Source organism: Haliotis cracherodii, unplaced genomic scaffold (genome assembly GCF_022045235.1).
Source record: "Haliotis cracherodii isolate W230 unplaced genomic scaffold, xgHalCrac1.p SCAF_9, whole genome shotgun sequence".
NCBI lineage: Eukaryota > Metazoa > Mollusca > Gastropoda > Lepetellida > Haliotidae > Haliotis > Haliotis cracherodii.
In genome coordinates, this window is record NW_027266343.1 from 175,008 (window position 1) to 195,957 (window position 20,950).

Genomic DNA, 20,950 nt, shown 5'->3' on the forward strand with positions numbered 1-20,950 from the left:
GCAACCTGTGCCAGACTTCATTGTCTATCACCATCATACAGCCGGAATATTGCTGAGAGCAGCACTAAACAAGGAACAGCTTGAGGGTGTTGGGGTAGCCGTGGGGTTAAAGTGTTTTCTCATCTCACCAAAGACCCAGGTTGTAATGGAGATGACCTATTTCTGGTGTCCCTCTGCCATGAGAATACTGCTTAAAGTAGAGTGCAGCTGTACTCACTCACTCTTCAAAATATGTGAACTTTTGTAAGCTGCTTTTGTTGACGATGAGAAGCAAGATTGTGTTTACAGATGCGAAGTCCTGTTACCTCGTGGCCATCTCCCACCTGCTGAGGTTCCTGCCTAAACAGGTGCTGCTGGCGGAGGTGAAGGCTGTGAGTGCTTCCAAGTACTTCTCCCTTATAGTTACACATTAACACTGAGATATGTAATCTATCTGGCATCATGTTGAAGGGGCCATATTGGAAGTTTGCACTTACACACGGCCACAATAAATAAATGTTTCAATGTTTTCCAAATTTTATAAAAGGGCAAGAGGTGCAAGGCTTTTTATTTTTCAATCAAATTGTTAAATGCATTTGGTGAACTTTGACCACAATCTAACTAAAGGATGGACACGTTCTTGAATCAGTCAGATTCCAGCTTCTTGAAACAATTCAGTTTCATGTTACTTCCACCTTCATTCAGACACTTCAATCTTAGCAATAGAAAACTCACACAAAACACAAATACACCTTTTATTAGTAAACTCTTTAGCTGTCAGAAATGACATGATGTATCAACAAAATGGCAACAAAATATTACCCCAAAAAATGCAACCTTTACTAGTTTCCATTCAGAACTGCCTGTCTTTTTTCAAGATACAAAAATGTAAAATGCTGCTCTGAATGCTTTGCTCTATTGTGCCAAGAGTTTAGAAGCCGTGACACTGGTTGATGGATTAGGAAGTTAACGTGACACGATCTCATGTGGAGTGTTTCTAAGATCTGATGTTCTTGAGATTGGAACATCAGCTTGTTCAATCAGCTGAGTACTCGTACAGATGGCCCACTGGAGAAAACTAACCATTTGTGACCTGACTGATTCTGTGTTGCAGTTTTCACAGACGTCATTAGGGTCGGCGTACTGGCACTTAAATCGTATAGCAACATATCGCAATATGGAAAGCTGTACATATATGCGATACATATTGCAATACACTATGGGACCAAATTATATATATTTATACGGTTAAAATAGTACATCTTTATTCAATAATCCAGACTTAGATTGTGAGATGGGTAGTATTGGTAAACGAGACCTCCTATGTTGTCATCAATATGGAATGTTAATGTGAACAGCTTGAAGCATGTGCTGTTTATATGGTTTAGATGGAAGCCAGTCCATCCAAATGCCTCAAGATAGTAGATATATTAATTCATCTGTGACTGTATTGGAAAATATCTGTACGTGAGGGTTGCATTGTGATACGAGTATTTCTGAAGGCCATACTGCAATAGACCAGCATACCACTGATACTGCACACCCCTCGATGGCCTGATGCTTAAACAAAGTTAATTTTTGCTCCCTCACCCTAAATTCTTGACAAATTGCGTCCTAAATAGTACTCTCTGGGGAAATAAATACTGAATTAAATGTTTCATGTCATTGCTGAACGTCTGTAAATCTCCCTGTTTAGCTGATGCCAATCATGATGCAGTCATTGTCGTGTGCGGAGCCTGACCTCCTGACCTCAACCTTGACCAAGGTCACCGAGCTCACAAGTGATGCCCCTGAAATCATCACCAAATATATAGACACGCTGGTGCCTCAACTTCTCAAACTGACAACAAATTCCGCTTCCATGGTAAGTGTGACAGGTAAAGTAAGTGACTATGACAAGTTGGGGGCTCTGACTTACGGCGGAGTTCTGCCACCATGGAGTGTTTATGGAGAGGTGGGTGGGAAGAACAGATGTGCCAATGACGGTGATACGCTGCACAAGGACTGGTCCAAAAGTTCTAAGACTGACAAAAACAAAACAAACTGTGAAAGTGTTTTTTATATTTTTCAACCTAACCTCTCTGCTTTCCAATGCACTTCTCATCTCATAGCTAAAGAGCTCATGCACTCGTTAAACTGACAGACAAATAGATACTGTCAGGAATATGTTTCCTTTAAATATGAAAATGTCTTGAATGGTTGGTAAGTTACCACTCAGTTATGACAACAACAGCCCATGACAACATGACATGATGCCATGACGCTCATGACAACAGCAAATATACGACTCAACTTTTGGCAAGGATAATCAGATATATCATTCTATTTAAATATACCCTTGACTTATTATGAGCATAAGTTTGGCATATCATGAGAAGATGAAAAATATCACTATAAAAAGCAGAGTAGTATATGTTTCATATGTTGTCATTTCTTACCTACAATCTGGGAATACGGAAGGCCAAGTCGTCTAAGGCCTCACAATTCCTTGTGCAGAGTAGTGTTCCTTGGGCACTCCAGAAACTTATGATTGTAGGATCGTAACCTGGTTTGCCCCGATTGTGATTTTAGGTTTGTGCGCACCATACCCGTGCTCTTGCCTATATTCTACATGTTTTGTCTTGCTGCTTTTGATTCCATCATAAATTCTTTTTGAATGACAAAAATATATGTAAAAATATTTTTGTAAGTTTTTAGGGATTTAGTTAATAGGTATTTTCTCACAATTTTTTTTTTTCAACAGAGAGTTAGAATAGCAGCTCTGCAGTGCCTCAACTGCCTGACGGTGCTGCCTAGTCATGTGACCTTGACCCTCAAGTCAAAGGTCACAAAGTCACTGCAGAGTACACTGGACGACAAGAAGAGACTCGTCAGAAGACAAGCTGTCGTCACACGGGGAAACTGGTAGGCAGTTTGTTTACAGATGTTTTCAGCTGTTGCATTGTTTTGCCAATTAATAATCAACTGATATATTGGGGAGTGTTGTCAATGGAATAACTGAGGTGTGATAATCCAATAAATATGCAAATGAGGTCGCCGGGCGGAACTACTTTCAGTAAGCAAGAGCTCCAGCTTAGCTGTGTATTTGTGTAAAATATACAAACTAAATCCCCTTAACCCAATTGATTTGAAACTGCTTGCGTACCGGTATGTCTGTACACATCTCTTCTTACCGTCTGAATGCAGGTCTCATGTACATATATGAACCCAACTGCCGTGAATCATGTGCAACGTCTTGCTTATTGTGTCTTCGACATATATCACTGTTATATGCCACGTGTGACTCACTTGTGGGACCGGGGGCATGGGTGGCCCAGTCGTCTAAGGCGCCGCGATTCGCTGTGCAGAGTTGCGTCTCTTAGGCACGCCAGAAACCTATGATTGTGGGTTCGAATCCCGGTTTGCCCCGATTATGTTTCTAGGTTTGTCAGCATCATACCCCTGCTCGTGGGTATCACCGAAGTGGTAAACGTCTGAGACCTGCATCACTTCGGGCTTTCCTCCCACATTAAGCTTACACACCATGATATGACTGGAATACTGTTAAAAGCGGCGTTAAACCCAACTCACTCACTCACTCACTCACTCACTCACTCACTCACTCACTCACTCACTCACTCACTCACTCACTCACTCACTCACTCACTCACTCACTCACTCACTCACTCACTCACTCACTCACTCACTCACTCACTCACTCAATCACTCACTCAATCACTCGGGGCACCACATGAACATGTGCTAATTACAAGTTACCCAAAACACCATAGCATTAGAATTATTTTTAAAAAAAACCTCTCATCAGTTAACAAAAAGCCAGTAGAAAAGCCCCCCAGAGTGGAAATATACTGACCAAAAAATGTTAGGGATCATGAATTTAGTTGTTGTGAAGGCTGAGCAGACTTTTTCATAAAAATGTCCGAAAAAATATACTTGTTTTGAGCAGGATATATTGAATACTCCTCTCACCCTCTCACGGGATTGGTTGGTCCAACTTGCTGACTTGGTTGATGCATGTCATTTTATCCGAATTACATAGAACAATGCTCATGTCAATCACTGGATTGTCCAGTCTAGATGAAATTATTTAGTGACTGCTGTCATATTGCTGGAATATCACTGAGTGCGACGTTAAACAACAAACAAATAAAACAATTTAGATGGTTTTATGAAGGGAGATAACTCTTGCTTCTCTTTTGTGCAGGTTTCTGATTGGAGAACCAGGCAAGTGACCCACCAAGTGATCCAGTAGACCAAATCAAGATTCACCTTAGCATATCCCACAGTGGACCGGAGTATAACGTGTATATCTGTGGAATAGTGTGTGAGCGTGTGGACATTAGTACAACTTTACAAGGAGCTGAGTTAGAAATGTGAATAAACAATGATCTGTTGTCGCTGTTCATCTGTGTGGGGTCTGGCTATACACTTGTATGTATCTGTGATTGAAGTGAAAAACAGACAATCATACATTTTCTCCAAATGCGATCTTATATGTTCGTCACGAACAATCTCTGTAGATTATTCTACAAGACAGTAGGCTACAACAGAGTAAACAGCAAGACAAGCTAAACTAATACTGCACACATGACAACATATTTAGATACTTTTTCTAAAAGAAATAACCTAAAATGTCAGTTTTTATGTTTTTCAAGATTTGAGGTCACCTGTATAGAAGGTTGCTTTAGGAGAATCCTGTCACACCTTCGACTTGTGTTACAAGGTAACTGAAAGATGTGTGGACGCTTGAGCCAAACAGAGGTCAGCTCTCTCAAATGATTTGTCCTCATATCTTTGCCACCTTGCTTCATAAATTTCAAGTTAACAAAAGCAAACCCTTCCAGGACAGAACTATTTCGGGCTGGGACGTGTAACTCGGGTACTCGGGTCGAGTAGGTACTGAGTAGGACCAAGGTACCCACAGGACTACCCGGACCCGTGGTTTGTCACATGATATATTGTTTAAAGACAAAAATTATCTAAAACCCTGTGGTTACACTACAAGTCACTAATGTTCCCATTTCTTTCTGACTGTGCACCTATTCCTTCTGACTTTTATATGTTTGAATAAAGATAAAACATCATGCAGTACACTTCAGTGTATGCATAACCAGATCATTTTATACATGTATCTAAATACATTTTGCCAGGGCAGACTTTTCCAAATCTGACATTTTGTACCTGTCTCATAAGACCTACAGCAGGTACCCGGGTAGGGTCGGGTAATAGGGGGCTAGGTACCCGGGTAGGGTCGGGTAATAGGGGGTGGGGGGTACCCAGGAAGGGTCGGGTAATAGGGGGTGGGGAGGTGGGGGTACCCAGCTAGCGTCGGGTAATAGGGGGTGGGGGTACCCGGCTAGGGTCGGGTAATAGGGGTTGGGGGTACCCGGGGAGGGTCGGGTAATAGGGGGTGGGGGTACCCGGCTAGGGTCGGGTAATAGGGCGTGGGGAGGTGGGGGTACCCAGCTAGCGTCGGGTAATAGGGTGTGGGGGGTACCCGGCTAGGGTCGGGTAATAGGGCGTGGGGAGGTGGGGGGTACCCAGCTAGCGTCGGGTAATAGGGGGTGGGGGTACCCGGCTAGGGTCGGGTAATAGGGCGTGGGGAGGTGGGGGTACCCAGCTAGCGTCGGGTAATAGGGGGTGGGGGGTACCCGGCTAGGGTCGGGTAATAGGGCGTGGGGAGGTGGGGGTACCCAGCTAGCGTCGGGTAATAGGGGGTGGGGGTACCCGGCTAGGGTCGGGTAATAGGGGGTGGGGGGATGGGGGTACCCAGGTAGGGTCGGGTAATAGGGGGTGGGGGGTACCCGGGTAGGGTCGGGTAATAGGGGGTGGGGGTACCCGGCTAGGGTCGGGTAATAGGGGTTGGGGGTACCCGGGTAGGGTCAGGTAATAGGGGGTGGGGGGATGGGGGTACCCAGGTAGGGTCGGGTAATGGGGGGGGGGGGGGTGTTTTAACCCGGGTAGGGTCGGGTAATAGGGGGGCTGGGTACCCGGGTAGGGTCGGGTGATAGGGGGCTGGGGGTACCTGGAGAGGGTCAGGTAATAGGGGGTTGGGTACCCGGGTAGGGTCAGGTAATAGGGGGGAGGGTACCCGGGTAGTAGGTTTGGACTTGTTCCAGCCCTAGACCTATGCCTTTGATGGTTTACCATTTTGAGTGCAGAAGCTAAAAAACAATAGGATGTCCAAAATATCAACACAAATGTGCAGCCTTCATTATGTATATTCAGGAAACATCATTTTAGTTCCATTTGCGAGAAACAGATACCTTGATTGGCTGACCAAGTTCTATATGGAGGTGACCTCGTATCTTCATATCAAAGCAAAAGATCTGATTTTAGTGATATTGTACTCACTCACTCACTCACTCACTGATTATAGTTTAGGCCAGCATTGTTCTCGTTTAGTTCCCTTTACACAGATGTGTGTGAATATGGTTCCAGGGGCTCCAAGTGGCCTGTTGTTACCATGGCAATAACACACAAGGAGTGCTCCAATGTCTGACTGCTGCATGATCTGTAGAATACAAATACAGTCAGCACCCTACCATGCTCTGGGGTTTCACCGAAGTGGTAAACATCTGAGACCTGCATCACTTCGGGCTCTCCTCCCACATTAAGCTGACACACCGTGATATAACTTGAATACTGTTAAAAGCAGACTTAATTTCTCTGACCTAAACTAACTCACTCACTCCCTCCCTCTATTGAATACAGCTTACAAGCTGTGTGAGGTGATGGTGCGGTTTGCACTATAGGTGAAGGCTTTACTATATTCACAACACGGAATCGTGTACACATGGAAGCTGATAGCATGAACTGTGAGGCTCGCTAGATGCTAACATATAGGGCTGTTTGAATCAAGGAACAAAGTCAATTGTAGCAGGCACCTTTAATTAAACTGATAAGAAACAATAGAATTTATTACCTTCAATTTTCATAACACTATCAGAAGTTCACACAAGGAAATCTCTAACTGTATTAAGCATCAGCCTTCACAAACAATCATTCACCCTGAAAATTGGAATTAGAATAGGTCTTCAGCAACCCATGCTTGCTGTAAAAGGCGACTATGCTTGTCGTAAGAGTCGACTAACAGGACTGGGTGGTGAGGCTCGCTGACTTGGGTGATGCATATCATTGTATCCCAATTACGTGGATCGATGCTCATGATATCAATCACTGGATAGTCAGGATCAGACTTGATTATTTACAGACCACTGTCATATAGCTGGAACATTGTTTTGTCTGGTTTTAAACAACGACAAACAAACAAAAAACAAACAAAGTCCCCAGTACACAAAGATAAATAGTCTGTTCCTGAAAATAAATAGGACGATAAAGGGATTAACATAATTAAACACCTGTACTCAAGTTATTCCAATGTTATAAATGGCTTCTTGTATAACTGAAGACCTATGTCTAACTTGTATGATACAAATACCCTCAACCTGCAATGCCCTGGGATGGTCCTGGAGATGTGTTTGTGCTGACCCTAGTTTTTACAGTCACATTGTTGGTACATTCTGAGGCTCATTGTTTGTTTGTTTGTTGTGATACAACAAAGTGATGTTTGATGTCTGAAATGTTGGACGTTGCATGGTGTAAACATTTTATCAATGCATAATATTGATATGTTGTCATGTTAATATGATTTGACTCTCATATATAACATATTATCATTTTGTAAATAAAACTTGTAAAGCTTGTTTTCTTCTTTTGTGTACAATATCATGATACAGTGCGATCTGCATTGGCCCCAGATCCTGGGGTAGAATAGGTCTTCAGCAACCCATGCTTGTCGTAAAAGGCGACTAACGGGATTGGGTGGTCAGGTTCACTGACTTGGTTGATGCATGTCATCGATCCCAATTGCGTGGATCGATGCTCATGATATTAATCACTGGATTGTCTGGTCCAGACTCAATATTTACAAACCGCCGTCATATAGCTGGAATATTGCTGAGTGCGGCGTAAAACAACCAACCAACCAACCAACCATATCATTGGCCCCGGTCAGTAAACTGTGCAGTGTGTGTTTGGAGTTGACCAACATATTCTTGTATACTGGATACCTATTTACTGCTGTGGGGCAGACACAGTGTCAATTAGTTGCCAACAGTACCATCACAAGGGGTGGCCAGTGGTTTGAAAAACTTCAATTTCAAAATATAGAATTGAGTCCATTAGATATGCAAGGATAAGCTTGTCTGGCTCAGATACCCAATTATGATCCTTGGTCATCCACATGAAGCTGATTCCCTGATTTTGCCAATCCATGTTTGTTCAACTCTTTCTAAATGATGACATTTCAAAGAGAAATCTCATTATAATATTCATATATAGCCTGGTCAGGAGCCTGGATCATGCCTATCAATTCTATTCAGGGGTGCTAGGTCAGGAGCCTGGACCATGCCTATCACTTCTATTCAGGGGTACTAGGTCAGGAGCCTGGACCATGCCTATCACTTCTATTCAGGGGTGCTAGGTCAGGAGCCTGGACCATTCACAATTACTTCTATTCAGGGGTGCCATGTCAGCAGCCTGGACCATTCCAAATTACTTCCATTAAGGGGGTGCCATGTCAGCAGCCTGGACCATTCCAAATTACTTCCATTAAGGGGGTGCTAGGTCAGAGGCTGGACCATTCACAATTACTTCTATTCAGGGGTCATCATGCTTGGTGGTGTCATCATGCTGGGTTCTGTCATCATGCTGGGTAGTGTCATTCTGTGGTGTCATCATTCTGTGTGGTGTCATCATTCTGGATGGTGTCATCATTCTGGGTGCTGTCAGCATGCTGGGTGCTGTCATGTTGGGTGCTGTCATCATGCTGGGTGCTGCCATCAGTCTGGGTGCTGTCATCATTCTGGATGGTGTCATCGTGCTGGGCGGTGTCATCATGCTGGGCGGTGTCATCATTCTGGGTGCTGTCATCATGCTGGGCGCTGTCTTCATGCTGGGTGCTGTCATCATTCTGGGTGCTGTCATCATGCTGGGTACTGTCATCATGCTGGGTGCTGTCATCATTCTGGGTGCTGTCATCATGCTTGGTGCTGTCATCATGCAGGGTGCTGTCATCATGCTGGGTGCTGTCATCATGCTGGTCGGTGTCATCGTGCTGGATGTTGTCATCATTCTGGATGGTGTTATGCTTGGTAGTGTCATCATGCTGGGTGGTGTCATCATGCTGGGTGCTTCCATCATGCTGGATGGTGTCATCATGCTGGGTGGTGTCATCATGCTGGGTGGTGTCATCATGCTGGATGGTGTCATCATGCTGGGTGGTGTTATCAAATTGGGTGGTGTCATCATGCTGGGTGCTGTCATCATGCTGGTCGGTGTCATCATGCTGGGTGGTGTCGTTATTCTGGATGGTGTCATTATGCTGGGTGGTGTCGTTATTCTGGATGGTGTCATCATGCTGGATGGTGTCATCATGTTGGGTGCTGTCATCATTCTGGATGGTGTCATTATGCTGGGCGGTGTCGTTATTCTGGATGGTGTCATCATGCTGGATGGTGTCATCATGCTGGGTGCTGTCATCATGCTGGGTGCTGTCATCATTCTGGGTGCTGTCATCATTCTGGGTGCTGTCATCATGCTAGGTGCTGTCATCATGCTGGGTTCTGTCATCATGCCTGGTGGTGTCAATATTCTGGGTGCTGTCATCATGCTGGGTGCTGTCATCATGCTGGGTGGTTTCATCATTCTGGGTGGTGTCATCGTGCTGGGTGGTGTCATCATGCGGGGTGGTGTCATCATGCTGGGCGGTGTCATCATGCGGGGTGCTGTCATCATGCTGGGTGCTGTCATCATGCTGGGTGCTGTCATCACGCTGGGTGCTGTCATCATTCTGGATGGTGTCATCATGCTGGGTGGTGTTATCATGCTGAGTGCTGTCATCATTCTGGATGGTGTCGTTATTCTGAATGGTGTCATCATGCTGGGTGCTGTCATCATGCTGGGTGCTGTCATCATTCTGGATGGTGTCATCATGCTGGATGGTGTTATCATGCGGGGTGCTGTCATCATTCTGGATGGTGTCATCATGCTGGGTGGTGTTATCATGCTGAGTGCTGTCATCATTCTGGATGGTGTCGTTATTCTGAATGGTGTCATCATGCTGGGTGCTGTCATCATGCTGGGTGCTGTCATCATTCTGGATGGTGTCATCATGCTGGATGGTGTTATCATGCTGGGTGGTGTTATCATGCTGGGTGGTGTCATCGTGCTGGGTGGTGTCATCATGCGGGGTGGTGTCATCATGCTGGGCGGTGTCATCATGCTGGATGGTGTTATCATGCTGGGTGGTGTTATCATGCTGGGTGGTGTTATCATGCTGGGTGGTGTCATCATGCTGGGTGGTGTTATCATGCTGGGTGCTGTCATCATGCTGGGTGCTGTCATCATTCTGGATGGTGTCATCATGCTGGGTGCTGTCATCATTCTGGATGGTGTCATCATGCTGGATGGTGTTATCATGCGGGGTGCTGTCATCATTCTGGATGGTGTCATCATGCTGAGTGGTGTCATCATTCTGGGTATCCAACTTTTGGACTGCTTGCTCATGTGGAATATGTTAGTTTAGATGGACTGTATGTACACCAAACTGATCCCTAAAGTGTCCGCGATATAATTAATTGTAATATGTATGTCAGCCATGACCATTTGGGGACAGCCTCCACTTGACTTTCAGACGTAGGATCTGTAGGACGGCCAGACATGGACTCATCTGTGCTGCTTCCGTCTCCTAAATCCAAGACCATTTCTGAACTGTTGAATATGGAGGGCAATAACCCTAAAGCAGGATTTTGTATCTTGGTGTATTTCGAGACATGCCTTTTAATGCAGGTACTTAATCACAGCTCGTTTCTCCATATTCTCCAGTCTACTTCTCGGAAAACAAATGCCGTTATCAGCCTGTAACTTCGTGTTGTATCTGCCACGAGATGATATTCTTCATACACCAATTGAAACCTGATTACACAAAGCAGTATTTGTCAGGTCGCGGACTTTTCGGTTTACCCTCGTATGACTGGTTTACTTTGGTGAATATTTACTGTTACTTCAAGCAGGGTGCGAGTGGAACAAAACTAACGGAATACGGTATTTGTTTCAGCAGCTTATTACGCCAATCGATACTGTAGCTGGGTATCGATGCCAGCTATTGATACTCCACTTGACATTGTGTAGCCATCTCGCCATGGGCGATTGCGATGTATATTTTTTTCGATCGACGTTACACCTCAACAATGCTGAGTATTCTACATTGAAAATGTCATGGAAATTCAGTTGTCTTTATTTGTGCCAGTGTCTTTCCCGCGTAAAAACATCGCCTGGACGGGCGACGGACAACCATTGATGGCCCATGTCAAGTGTCGCCTGGTTGAACGTTTCGTGGGGATAATGGTTCCTTGCAAAAATGGCCCCACATTTTAGTGAACATAGCCCCTAAGTTTGGAGTAAAGGTCCAATTTATAAATTGTTATTTGTTTAGGGGTGTTCAATTACAATAAGTGAGGCAGTAGTAACCACTGTAAGGGAGGCCTGAGACAATGACATATACAACCGAAAGGGAAAATGTCTTTGAGATGGAGAACTTGTGACCACGTGACACAAAGATCAGTGAAGAGCAGTTTCTTACTAAAAAATAAATGGATTTTGTTTTTTTTGTGTCTAGGGTCATTATCTGTAAAGGTTTTTTTGTAAGGTGTCATTTTCTCTATAACCCCTTGACGTCTCTTGTTGAGTGAGTGAATACAATGCTGTTTAAACGCTGCTATCAGGACATGGCCAGCATATACCAAGGCATTTAAATATTTGCGTGTTGACCAGACACTGAACATATTCCCTCCAGGGGTTCGGTGACTAGCAATCATCCATGTTTTAAGCCATTTGATTTTCGGATCTCTGAGGAACAAGCGCTACTATGGATCTCTACTTCTGAATCTACAGGGTGACAGGGTTAACGTCGCGTTCCAGATTTTTGCACTTATACGTGCGTGCGTGTTTGTAAGAGACTGCTTGTACGTGTGTTCGCGTGTGTGTGTGCGCGTGTGTGTGTGTGTGAGAGAGAGAGAGAGAGAGAGAGAGAGAGAGAGACTGCTTGTACTAGACTGAACTAATGCCGATGTTATAGTGCTCGCTGAGATACCATGCCGTTGTTTAACATGAATACCCCACTCAGTATACTGATTCCGAGCCGACCAGTCCTTGGTTCAGCCCATTATGGCCGAGCGCCAGGTAGGGTAACAACAAGTGCCATCTTTTAACGTCTTTTTAGTATGACACGGTCGGGGACCGAACTCCGACCTTCCGCTCTCCGGACAGACACTCTACCACTTGACCACGGAGGCGGTGGGATCTCCAGGGCATCACCTGGCTGACAGCGTATCATGATCACTGACTGGACAGGCTTACACCACTGTCAATCGCTTGTCCTCATCCATGTCCAATCACGTTTTTCACAAATGTCCTTTTTTAGTATATCGCCGATCCATCCGCGATGTTTATTGAATACCTTGATGCAATGACTACATTTATTGTGATGTACGTCATAGAAGAACTGTACGTTCTGAATCACTGTGTCTGTATTGGTCACAATACACAAGTTGCAGTCATAAAACACATACCTTCTACATGTATTGGGAATGATGTGTTTCAATGTAGATTCTTGGCCTGTATCAGGATCACTCTTAAAGTTTGACGACTCAAGGAATTCCGGCACAGCTTAAGGTGTGAATTTTTATTCTTCTGTAATCTGTATTATTTTAGAAAATATATCTAGATAATAAAAAATCTGCGAGTTTCTTTGTACAGCAGCGGCGCGAAATATGCGTATGGAGGAATGGTTGGTTGGTTGGTTGTTTAACGCCGCACTCAGCAATATTCCAGCTATATGACGGCTGTCTGTAAAATAAACGAGTCTGACCAGACAATCCAGTGATTGACATCATGAGCATCGATCCACGCAATTGGGATCGATGACATGTATCAACCAAGTCAGCGTGCCTGACCACCCGATCCCGTTAGTCGCCTTTTACGACAAGCATAGTCGCCTTTTACGGCAAATATGGGTTGCTGAAGACCTCTTCTATCCCGGAATCTTCACGGGTCTATGGAGGAATGGGGATATGTGGGTCTTAATGGGAAAACAAACTCGTAATCAATGTAGGGACATAATTTATGTTTGAATAAAGATATCTTAAAAGATATATTTGCATGACTGTGATAACTTGCATGACATTTTAATTTATCTAATTTATTTCGATTCCTTTCAAAATGAAAAACAACAGAACGTCTTTTTTTCATTTTTCGAATGTTGGCTTGAAAGACATGCATGTAGCGATAATTTCGATATTTAAAGACATTTCCGTTTAGGGATTGAACTTCAGAGCTCATGCTATGATTGGCTGAAACACCTCTTCATTGATGAGACAGGCGGAGTTATGTCCCTTGTTTGAATAAGCAAAATGGCGCCGCCACTATAGTAACGCTACAGCGGCGGCGGCGGCGGATATTTTCCTCGCCGAAAACTGGCTATTATCCATGGCTACAGAGTTCTTTTAAAGGTGTAAATGTCGACTGTGTGTTTACGTTGGAGATAACCTATTCCTGATGTCAAAAAAACTTCCTTGACGCCCAACCATGACTTAGAAGCTTAGACCTGTCTGACTGCAAGACATTTTAGCAAAATTCATTCATCATAATAAATTTTGCTGCAAGGCATGCGACCTGACGAATGGGTGGCAGTTCTAAAATGAACATACAATAATGATGTTATTCAAAACCTAAAGAAAACTCTGCTTCACATTTTACATAATGCATAAAATGCCTTCTTGTATTACCAAGATGTGTGTAATTCATCTATGAGTACCCATCCTGCGATACATACAAGTAAGTTACGGAAAGAGGCGAGTGGTGACGGATCAAGTCGAGTCGCGTATTACGGAAAGAAACGAGAGGTTACGAATGAACTTGACAGTTATTTTATTAATTGGACTCACCCAACCTTATACCCCATCTTATGAGGAAAGCGGACTCGCCCTTAGTTACCCACATACCGTTGCTAATCGCTTCCTCGAACGTCCGCACATCCTCTATAAATTACGTAACAGACGCACAACGGCTTCTTCTTCACTGTATCTCGTCAGAGAAACATCGAATAATCTCTCGAAAAATCCTACGCTGTGACCACATATTCCTGAGCTGTCTGCTGAATTCTTCCTGATGTCTCGGAGACTTGTCTCAGGTAAGTTTTTTAAAGTTTTTTTTATCATCCTTTAGATCTACATTAACATATTCAATTATTCTTATTTTCACCAGATAGAGTCTAATCTAATCACGCTAGATCTACCTGCTGGATACATATTAAACATGTTAAATACGATTTGGATGTTGGAACCAGAATCGAACGAATGTATTTCCGTTAATCTTTGTTTTGATGACAATCGATGGAAGGAAATTGTAGACATGGTAGAGAAGTTGATTGTTCCACCACTCTTTTTTTAGCGAGTCCCGTGAGAGAGGTATTCGCTGTCCTTCTTAATATTGGATAACTGGACTGTGGTTACCCCTTATTTTACATCGGTTGGTTAACTTTCGAACAATTTAAAGGTTACCGTTAGGCCTATAATAATTTCGAGGTGCTGGTGCGTTCCAGCGAACAAATGTTAGACTAAGTTATGTCGTGTTCATTCACCACCTATTTATTAGGTCGGACGGGGAAAAACGTCATCCTTTTCCATATTTTATAAGTGAGGGTAGATTTAAGTTTTATACTTTTTGCCTATCTTGTTTGTACGATGACGGAATGTTCAGTGGATGAACGTGTCTCATCAAGTCAAATGTACCGCATATATAAACTTATAATGAAAACCAAAGCCTGTTAGGCCTAGAAATTCCGCACGGAGAACCTTCCAAATTAAGTATTCCTTGAGATAAAACGTAGAATTTTCTTTTAATTTGTATAAAGTTATTGTTACCCAATAACTTGTTGTAAATAATCTAAATGGTTAATAACGAGCCGTACTTTTAGTTTAAAGTCAACACTTGAATGATGCATCTTCTAGGTATGAGATATTTGAGATTTTGCGGTTGAAACTAAAGGAACCAACTACCAATACACTGTTTGTGAATTTATCTCAATTTAGTCTGTTTATTTAACTTTGCTAATACATTGAGTATTTTGATCCATATTCTGATCGACAAATGAGGTGAATATAAAAACTAAGCAATATGTAGATATACTGACACAGTACATGCAGTACTGAACAGAATGTTGAGTATATTACGAACGGGGGATAATTACGAAATTCGTTTTACCTACATCATAAATATTGTTCGTAGAACTCAGTGAGTCTTCTTCCCGTTATTTTTTACTGTTATTATTTCCAGCAACGTACACTTGTTTGTTTGATGCTACTAATAATGTATTTTGTATCTACTATGATAATTAAAGATTTAACAAAAGCTTTTATATTTCGCCATGAATATATATGTATAGTTGTCTTCTGAAAACTATATTTGATAGGTTCTGATTAATGTTTAATTTCATATTAAAATGAATTTAATGAAGTCACTAAGTCCGCATTGATCAACTGTTGACTGTTGGGGAAACGTGCCATTACTCACGATCTGATGTAGGCTTTATTCATTTGTGTGTTGGCGGTTTATGTATTTTTTGTTTGTTTATGTTTGATATTTCCATAGCACCTTTATTTTTTTCATAAGATACATAGATCTATGATTAACAAATTAATCATTATTTCCTTGTGTGTTAATTTGACAGGATCGGTGATAAGTTTTACACGTTTTGCACATTTTGCATTTCTTCCAAAAACACTGGTTCATTAGTTAGGCCCTAATCCATTACTGAAGTTTACCTCCTTTAAGTATAGTTACACTGAACTTCTCTCTCATAAACTGCAACAAGGTGTATCCATAACCTGTAAGATATTGTGTGAAAATCATATTCCTTGGGAAAGTGACTAGTGAGTGAGTATGGTTCTATGCCCCGTTTAGCAATATTCCAGCAATAAGTGATGACGAAATGCATTATCTGCATGAAAAAAAGCACAGCTGGAACATGCATACCTGATATGAGGATTGGATTATAAGTGTGATAAAATCATTATTCTTTTCCATGAAGCAAACGTCAGCCATATTGGAAAGTCGTTTGACAACGACTGCAGTCACTGAGTCAGCATCTACCAATTTCAATCTAGTCTAAATATTAAAATAAGATTATATTTATATTATTTTCATTGCCCTCATCCCCTTCCACACTCTCCACTTGATAACTGATTTTCTACATCTTCCCATACCTACTAACAATCCCTTCCCTCCTTCCCCAGGAACGCGTCCCTCTGGGACACCCAGATCTTACCACCACCTCCCTCCCCATGTTCAATCCTCTAACAAGCGTCAGCCTAGAGGAGGCGTCTCCCCCCTCAACCGCCCTATCCCCACGCCCCATCGTAAAATCTCCCTGAACTGCCAGAGAGATCCGCCCCAGAAACACAAGCCTAAGGCTGTGAAGGTACTGAAATTATTCTTGAAAATGATGACCCAGTATATGGCATCAGTGAAATCAGTTTTAGAGAGAAAAGATGGAATCTATCAAACTGCTGGGCTTTATCATTTGAAAACGTAATCAATCATCAGTAAAATCTATCTAAACACTCACAGTAGCGGTTCTATACCACAAGGATCCCGTTTCTTCTTGTAGTTCCGTCACGAAGATAGGGCTTAAAAAAATCCACTTGTGACCTTTATCCTTTTGACTAGAACACTGTAAATCAACTGAGCAAAAGGCCAAACTGCATTGTGTAAATAATTAAATTTAACTTTTGATATTGTCATGACCTAGAAGTGTCCCTCTGTCAAGAAATCTGCTGCCCGACCTCACCCCTTGGACTACAGCAAACCCAGCTTTAAACGTCCACAGGTAGGACCTCAGTCATGGGTGCTGTGACCTCAAAATATCGTTCCCCACAGTGTAAGATCTCCATAAATGACACCGTGGTCTCAAAAATTAACATCAACAATAACTAATAATATTATTTTCAATATAAGTCATTGCAAAACCTTATCCTGTTGGAGGCAGTTGGCGTTTTTCTTACTTCAAGGTTTTTCTTACTTCAAGGTTATTACTGTCATTGGGTTTATTGGGGTCAATGGAATTTTGTGTTTTTCTTTCACTGTATTTTCTCACAATTTTTTTAACATATTTTAGGAAAGGGGTCTCCAGGTTTGGTATGATGAAGACAAGGTTAGTACTTTCATTAATGCAAGGAATTAGCTATGGCTTTATGAGAAGTCTTTACTTCAGTATTTCTGTATTGTAATATGAAGCCCCTCTAACTTCACAATAGCTTTGGGTAAATTGCAATTCCCCATCTACATGTTGCCCCTTATGGTTTTAATACAATACAACAGACTCGTCATGGGTTGGATACATATGCTCAGCTCTGCCCTCATCACCAGATGTTCTGCCCATTCTAGGATGACAAGGACTCACCACGCCTGCATCCCTCGAGCAGGAAGAGCCGTCCCACGGAGCACCAGGCTGAGGACAGTCTGGTTCCGGAAGATGATCACTCTCCTCGTCTGCCTCCACCCTCAAGGAGGAGCCGCCACACCAAGATGAAGACAGACCACCGCATCGAGAACCAGCTGGTTCCAGTCTTTGCCCGGATGAGTCTGGAGGATGTCTCCAGGTCTGATGCTCCTGCTTCTGCTTCTGCTTCTGCTGCTGCTGCTGTTGATGTTGCTGCTGATGTTGCTTCAGAAAATCAGGAGGCTTCTTCACAGAAAGTCAGTAGTTGTTTGATTTATATTTGAGTCTCACTTGTGTGTGTCCAAATGGAAATGTCTTACATCTAATCATCACATTAATGAATGTAATGGTACTCAAGATTTAGCAATGTGGGATATGAGCACTGAAGCTTATCTGTTATTATCGACAACAACCCGGGAATATTAATAGGATCTCTAGTGACCATCATTTACAGCAAGTTTATTGAGAGGCCAAAATTATAGAGGTGTGTGTTTGACTGCTGTCCTGTTACGATTTTTTCTGTTATATTTATTATTGCTGAATATTGAGGAGACTGATTTGAGAGCCTGCTGTTCTGCCATGATACAAGCTATGTTGTCTGTTGTAGGCCCAGGAGTGTTCTCGCAAGAGGAAGCTCGGTGATCTGAAGCAGGAGTTGAGCAACAAGCAGCGCAAGGTGGAAGCCTCCTGTCAGGAACTCCAGGCCATCATTGACAGGAAGCTGAAGGAGCTGAGACAGGAGATGGTGGAGCTGAAGCAGGAGGTGAAGGAGAGGGAGAGGAAGGAGCGGGCAGCCTTCCAGGTTACCATGGATACACAGAGTGGCCGACGCAAGGTGTGGAGGAGAAAGCAAGGCAACTCCTCTGCACAGAAGACGTCCACCGAGCCACGCCCACTAAAGAGACTGCCTGACAACTCCCATCATTCAGGGAGCGCCGAGGCAGCCTCGCAGTGACACTTCAGTGGTAAGTTGGAGTGTGCATGTTAATTAGTTTATAGTAAGATACGTAGATAGGTAGGTCTCTGTATGTAGGTAGTTGGGAGGATGGTTCCAAAGGTTTGATACAATTGACTATGTATGCAGGGTAAGTGACTGGATCAGTGGTGTATGTAGATTGGTCTAAATGGGTGGATGGGGTGGTTTTATGTAGGTGAGTTAAGTTGGTGGAGTGGTGATTTTATGTGGTTTGGGTAAGTGCGTGGAGTGGTGGTTTTATGTGGTTTGGGTAAGTGGGTGAAGTGGTGGTTTTATGTGGTTTGGGTAAGTGGGTGGAGTGGTGGTTTTATGTAGGTGGGTGGATGAGTGGGCCAAGTGCATGGAGTTGTGGTTTTATGGTGGTGGGTGGATGGATGGATTAATGTGATTTGGGTAAGTGGGTGGAGTGGTGGTTTTATGTAGGTGGGTGGATGGGTGGTTTTATGTAGGTGGGTGGAGTAGTGGTTTTATGTAGGTGGGCCAAGTGGGTGGAGTGGTGGTTTTATGTAGGTGGGTGGATGGGTGGTTTTATATGGTTTGGGTAAGTGGGTGGAGTGGTGGTTTTATGTAGATGGGTGGATGGGTGGATTAATGTGGTTTGGGTAAGTGGGTGGAGTGGTGGTTTTATGTAGGTGGGCCAAGTGGGTGGATGGTTGGTTTTATGTGGTTTGGGTAAGTGGATGGAGTGGTGGTTTTATGTAGATGGGTGGATTAATGTGGTTTGGGTAAGTGGGTGGAGTAGTGGTTTTATGTAGGTGAGGGGATGAGTGGTTTTATGTGGTTTGGGTAAGTGGGTGGAGTGGTGGTTTTATGTAGATGGGTGGATGGGTGGATTAATGTGGTTTGGGTAAGTGGGTGGAGTGGTGGTTTTATGTAGGTGGGTGGATGAGTGGGTTTAGGTGGGCGAAGTGGATGGAGTAGTGGTTTTATGTAGGTGGGTTAAGTAGGATGAGTGGTGGTTTTATGTAGGTGGGTTAAGTGGGTGGAGTGGTGGTTTTATGTAGATGGGTTAAGTGGGTGGAGTGGTGGTTTTATGTAGGTGGGTTGAGTAGTGGTTTTCTGTAGGTGGGTTACGTAGGTGGAGTGTTTGTTTTATGTAGGTGGGTTAAGTGGGTGGAGTGATGGTTTTATGTAGGTGGGTTAAGGGGTTGGAGTGGTGGTTTTATGTAGGTGGGTAAGTGGTTGGAGTGGTGGTTTTATGTAGGTTGGTCAAGTAGGTGGAGTGGTGGCTTTATGTAGGTGGGTTAAGTGGGTGGAGTGGTGGTTTTATGTAGGTGAGTTTAGTCGGTGGATGGGTGGTTTTATGTAGGTGGGTTGAATGGACGGATGGGTGCCATTTATTAGGTAGGTACTTTCTAGCAGTAGGACAGTTAGGGGTGTTACTCGATATAGGTAATTAGCCTATGCAAATTGATTTAGAAAGAAGAATATTGGAATGTGTGAGTGGCTTCTGAACATGCTTTCATATTGTGACAGTTGCATGTATTACTGTGTATCTCTTGCCTGCTGTCTGACCTTAATGGTACCTTAATGGTACAGTGACTACATTTAGCATTGATATTTAGGAAGTCAAAACAAAGTATTCAGATTCGTTGGAGTAGTTGATGGTTGACATATATGACAATGCTTAGATTGGTTTCCCCATGCTATAGACAGGTTGTGTTGGTTGATTCTAGACATATGAGAAGGTTAGTGGGTGGTTATCATTTAGGTGATTTGGTAAGATTGGATTGGATTGGAAGTTGGAAAAATGAAATATGAGTTTTGTTGTCAGTGTAAAAACTAGATGGATTCATGATTCTATATAGTTAGATTAAGGTGGTTGATGATTAAGACAAGTAAGTGAATGGAATAATTATTCAGTTGGCATTAGCAGTTGGGTTAGCAGTGCTATGTTTAGTAGTTGGGTGAATGGATCTATTTAGTGGGTTAAGCTGCGGAATGGTGTCTGTGCAGGTAACTTTCAATCGTAAGAGTTTGGATGAGCGGCTCAAGTTAGGTTGGTTTAGTGGATGGTTGTGTAGGTTTGTTGGTTCGATGGACTGATGATTGTCTCTTCATAAATGTCTTCTCCCTCTCTCCTGCCTCACTTAGGTTTATGAATGTCTCTAAATTGTAACCTTTGCTGTAAATATTAATGTACAATTTGAAGTAGAATGATATAAACAGTAATGTCATCTTTTAGGATCTGAGATCTAAAACAGAATAAACGAGATTTCCTTAAAAAACACTTTTCTGTTCTGTTATGAAATCATCCAGCTCAAAGGGCTGTGATGAATATGTGCCAACACAAGTGTAATCGGATCCGTGGTCCTTCGACGTAAATGTTGGTATCATTACTTTCACCCAATATATATATATGTCATTATTCACATATATATGGCTCATATAATTTGCAATTGATGAAGTCATCTGATATCCTGTGAGCTGCATCT

The 20,950-nt window shown here is 43.0% G+C and overlaps 3 protein-coding genes across 3 annotated transcripts in view; 2 read left to right on the forward strand and 1 right to left on the reverse strand.

The window, feature by feature from the left end:
• The window catches only part of LOC139452231 (MMS19 nucleotide excision repair protein homolog), a 46,873-nt gene extending 41,644 nt beyond the window's left edge, over nt 1-5,229 (forward strand). Inside the window, exons 23-26 of the mRNA XM_071233629.1 lie at nt 289-371; nt 1,676-1,843; nt 2,723-2,883; nt 4,184-5,229. Coding sequence (XP_071089730.1) covers nt 289-371; nt 1,676-1,843; nt 2,723-2,883; nt 4,184-4,211 — 440 coding nt within the window. The 3' untranslated portion in view covers nt 4,212-5,229. The remainder of the gene's footprint in view (nt 1-288; nt 372-1,675; nt 1,844-2,722; nt 2,884-4,183) is intronic.
• Nucleotides 5,230-8,701: 3,472 nt separating this feature from the next.
• On the reverse strand, nt 8,702-10,745 carry LOC139452940 (dentin sialophosphoprotein-like). Its single transcript, XM_071234559.1, has 3 exons — nt 10,665-10,745; nt 9,618-10,498; nt 8,702-9,569 (listed from the first exon to the last, which is right to left on the reverse strand). Exons 1-3 carry the CDS (start codon nt 10,743-10,745, stop codon nt 8,702-8,704), a joined length of 1,830 nt encoding a protein of 609 aa, XP_071090660.1.
• Nucleotides 10,746-17,676: 6,931 nt separating this feature from the next.
• LOC139452136 (uncharacterized) lies at nt 17,677-18,494 on the forward strand. The gene is made up of 2 exons (XM_071233471.1): nt 17,677-17,796; nt 18,147-18,494. Exons 1-2 carry the CDS (start codon nt 17,677-17,679, stop codon nt 18,492-18,494), a joined length of 468 nt encoding a protein of 155 aa, XP_071089572.1.
• The last annotated feature ends 2,456 nt before the right edge of the window (nt 18,495-20,950 follow it).

What these genes read in the sequence shown, in the direction of transcription:
- LOC139452940 (XM_071234559.1), bottom strand. Translation starts at nt 10,745, where the DNA reads ATGGTCTTGGATTTAGGAGACGGAAGCAGCACAGATGAGTCCATGTCT. An exon ending in ATCCTACGTCTGAAAGTCAA is followed by an intron (nt 10,499 to 10,664) that starts GTGGAGGCTGTC and finishes GACACCACTCAG; the next exon opens with CATGATGACACCATCCAGAA. An exon ending in CAGAATATTGACACCACCAG is followed by an intron (nt 9,570 to 9,617) that starts GCATGATGACAG and finishes GCATGATGACAG; the next exon opens with CACCCAGAATGATGACAGCA.
- LOC139452136 (XM_071233471.1), top strand. Translation starts at nt 17,677, where the DNA reads ATGAGTCTGGAGGATGTCTCCAGGTCTGATGCTCCTGCTTCTGCTTCT. An exon ending in AGGAGGCTTCTTCACAGAAA is followed by an intron (nt 17,797 to 18,146) that starts GTCAGTAGTTGT and finishes TGTCTGTTGTAG; the next exon opens with GCCCAGGAGTGTTCTCGCAA.